Source organism: Mchenga conophoros, linkage group LG22 (assembly GCF_057382185.1).
Source record: "Mchenga conophoros isolate Kocher_MC1m ecotype Shallow Benthic linkage group LG22, M_conophoros_male_GT1.1, whole genome shotgun sequence".
NCBI classification, from domain to species: Eukaryota; Metazoa; Chordata; class Actinopteri; order Cichliformes; family Cichlidae; genus Mchenga; species Mchenga conophoros.
In genome coordinates this window covers 37,339,211-37,342,942 of record NC_140546.1, presented here as the reverse complement: position 1 = coordinate 37,342,942, position 3,732 = coordinate 37,339,211, and the positions used below count along the sequence as shown (strand labels likewise).

The 3,732-nt window shown below is 46.8% G+C and overlaps 1 protein-coding gene across 1 annotated transcript in view; it reads left to right on the top strand.

The window, feature by feature from the left end:
- The window catches only part of LOC146549879 (ubiquitin-conjugating enzyme E2 E2-like), a 65,244-nt gene extending 63,398 nt beyond the window's left edge, over window positions 1–1,846 (top strand). Inside the window, exon 6 of the mRNA XM_085262495.1 lies at window positions 1,140–1,846. Coding sequence (XP_085118621.1) covers window positions 1,140–1,237 — 98 coding nt within the window. The 3' untranslated portion in view covers window positions 1,238–1,846. The remainder of the gene's footprint in view (window positions 1–1,139) is intronic.
- Window positions 1,847–3,732: the final 1,886 nt, after the last annotated feature.

The window sequence follows — 3,732 nt, the reverse complement described above, 5'->3', positions numbered from 1 at the left end:
GTCGGTAAGTCTGGCACTAAACCTGTTAAACCCTCCGTCACTGTGTGCAACGCGGCTCCTGGTTTGGTGTCCAGAGACGTTGTGAATATGAGCAGAGAGCTTGTGAAGGCTGAATGAGTTCTCTGCTCTGTCACTTTGCTGAGACAGGAACCAGCAACACAGTCAACAGTCATGGATGTGCCGTTTATCAAAAGACAGGTAGGCACAGGACTACAGCTGGAGGCCGCCATGATCACAGCTGATTTACTCTGCATCAGATCACGTGATGCAAGCTTGACATCAGGGGCGACCGTGGCTCAGGGGGTTGGGAAGCGTATCTGTAACCGGAAGGTCGCCGGTTCGATTCCCGGGCTCTCTGTCCTGGTCGTTGTGTCCTTGGGCAAGACACTTTACCCTGCCGCCTACTGGTGCTGGCCAGAGGGGCCGATGGCGCGATATGGCAGCCTGGCAGCTGTGGCTACAACTGTAGCTGCCTCCACCAGTGTGTGAATGTGAGAGTGAATGAATAGTGGCATTGTAAAGCGCTATATAAATCCTATCCATTAGTATTATTATTATGCAAGCTTGACATCAGACTACAGGAAAGACTGAGCTCCACGTGTTTGAGTTACCAGTGCTTGTAACAACATTTCTGTGCCTTCCAATGAGCCGAGGTCTTTGATGAGGCTGTGGTTCCACAGGCCAGGTAATCAGATGTTAGACAGCACCTTATGTCTGTTTGTGTAAACATGTCCTGTACACCACTCTCACAGACGACCCATCTGTGCCCAGCAATATCTCGCTTCCACTCAGAGTCTGACGTTTACAGTCAAGCAGCTGACTGATGCAGGCTTTTTAAGACAGGAGGAAGTGTTGTGATTCCCGTCTGAAGGTTTTCAAAAATAAATTCTGGCTGAGACCTGGTCAGAGCCCTTCCCCCACACTGAATACATACAGGATACCGAGGCAGCTGACCGCCCGCTCATCACTGTCACAGATAGTTTTGCTTTTGCACAGCTGTCCTGCTGAGTGTGCCTAAAGCCTGGCTGTGCAGTCTTTTATATTATGAGTTTCAGAGAATTCATTTACCTGCCATACTTTTCAACATGTGACAGCCAACACGTGGTTAAACATGTCTGCCGTTTGTTCTTGTATTCCAGCTGACCCTCTGGTTGGAAGCATCGCCACACAGTACCTGACTAACAGAGCTGAGCACGACAGGATAGCCAAACAGTGGACCAAGCGCTACGCTACATAGAGCAGCTCCAGGACCCCAGCGCCTCCCCCAACACACACACACACACACCTCCTCTCTTCTGGAATCTATGGAAGCACACCCGCCCCTGTCATCCACCCCCCAACCCCCAAGATACAAACTGTTATTTGTTCCATGCTGACTTGAAAAGCTTCTTTTTTATACAAAGAGTCTATTGGGATTGTATTTTCCAATACACTGAATGTTGATATGGTCATGAAAAGCTTTAATACTGTTATTGTTCTGTTGATGTTGTTGTTCTTATTGTTGTGGCATTGTTTATAACATTGTTGCCGCCCGTGTCATTCTCTTTATCTAAAAGCGCGTGTGATGAATTCCTCCCGTTTCATGTGATGTAAAAATGTTCATACTGAGTGAGTGCATTTCATTTTGTTTGTGTTTTCCAGCTCATGGTCAATATTAGTGCATGGCATCAGGACATGTGTTCATGTAGTGGACACGTAGTCCCGATATTTCTGTTCAGGCAGAACTGTGGCATGGAGTGAGCCCATCATCATGTATGACAATAGTGCTTAGTTTGCTGTACACTTAATGCCTTGTGAGAACATACATACTCATCGAATACTCAATAAAACACTGGCTGTCATGTGACACAGCTTCTCTCAGTCTGTTGTTTTAATTCAGCACTGCGTGATGTCAGCGCGTGCTCGTCGCTGTGACCACTTCCTGTCAGAAACGAGCTGTCAGAGGCTCACCGCAGAGACTGAATGATTAGAAGGTGAGAGGTAATTCCCCTCTGGGTCAGACATGATTGTGGCATCTGATGCAGTGTTTTCAGTCACTTTCTAGTAACGTGGATCCGTTCTACTCGCTCACGCAGTACAGACTCGTTTGTTCCCGAGTCGGTCACAGCTGTGCACTTATGTAACCGTGTGTCTTACTTCCTCTTTGTGCTGTTAGACAAAAATTTCGACAACACAAAGCGTCGTGACTGAGTGCACGTTCAGCCTTTATGGCAAAGACCTGCGTCCCGCAGTGCTGCTGGTCACTGATGTTCTGTCTGCGAGCCGTTTGAATCAAGTGAAGGCGGAGCAGCACCACCTTACCCCGAACTGTGACTGCAGCCGTTCATCACCAACAAATTAACTCCAGAGCAAAAAGCACAGCTAAATACTTAAAGGGGAACGTCCTCATCTAAGTTTGTGCAGACGCGGTTAACAATAAAGTAATCCTGCATGCTGACACATTTACTTTCAGACTGTAGTCCAGGGCGAGCTTTCTTTTCTTGTTCCCAGTGACGTGTTTGGAAGATGCTCCGACCACCACACGTCAGGTCAGTGACGTCTGCGCTCCCTCTGCAGTCCTCCTCTGACACTCAGCTGACTCGAGATGAAAACAGTGGACTTGTCATGTATTTGTTATAATTCAGAACTAAAAGCAAAACAAATCTTTAGTTGTACTTTTCCACTTTTATTATTTGCAGTGTTGACTTGTGCCGTGACTTGTTTGTGACGGCACTATTTTACTTATTTTATTCTTCCTTCCTTGTGTCCTTGTGTTGATAAAGACTTTAAAGTCCTCTCAGAGAGCCTCTATGCTGACAGTAGGTTCTAGCTTGATTCGTTCTAAAATCATATTTTCTCAGTCTGCAGCTGTGAGCACAAATCCTGAAAAGCATTTTGTTTTAAACACTATTTAACCACCTTTGAGGTTCATGCTGCTGTCAAATCATCAAATCATCTCTATGTACTCTAAGGAGCTTGGAAAGAAAAGCGTCTGGACTTTGAGTTGCTTGAGGACGTTTCACCTCTCATCCGAGAAGCTTCTTCAGTTCTAAGGTCAAATAGTGGAGAGAGATTTAAACCTAGTGGGAGTTGCCGTTCTCTTCAATGTGCACAGCGCAGTCCAGGAAAGGCAAACAGTCGTCCTTTGTGTCTTCCTGGTGAACTTGATGTTTTTATCCACAGCGTTAATGTGCGCAGTGAAGGATTCCACTTCTTGTGTCTTGATTTTGACCCAGGTGTCGTCCACATATCTGTACCAGTGGCTGGGTACTCTTCCTTTGAAAGAGCCAAGAGCCTTCCTTTCCCCTTCCTCCATGTAAAGGTTGGCTACAATAGGTGACACGGGGAGCCCATGGCACAGCCATGTTTTTGACTGTAGAAGCCTTCGTTGTATTTGAAGTATGTAGTGGTGAGGCAGAGGTCTAACAGTGTGCAGATCTGATTGGGGTTGAAGTTGGTCCTGTCCTCCAAGGAGCTGTCTTCTTGTAGTCGTTTTCTGACAGTCTCCACGGCCTCCGTGGTGGGTATGCAGGTGAAGAGAGAGACTACATCAAAGGACACCATGGTTTCATCTGGATCCAGGGGAAGTTTCTGGACCTGGAAGTCAGTGGAGTTCTTGATGTGATGTGGGGTGTTCCCCACAAGTGGTGCAGGATGGCAGCAAGGTGTTTTGAAATATTGTAAGTGGCTTATGCTGCTGACAATGGGTCTGAGTGGGACACCTTTGCATTCATACTACTAACAGCCCTGATG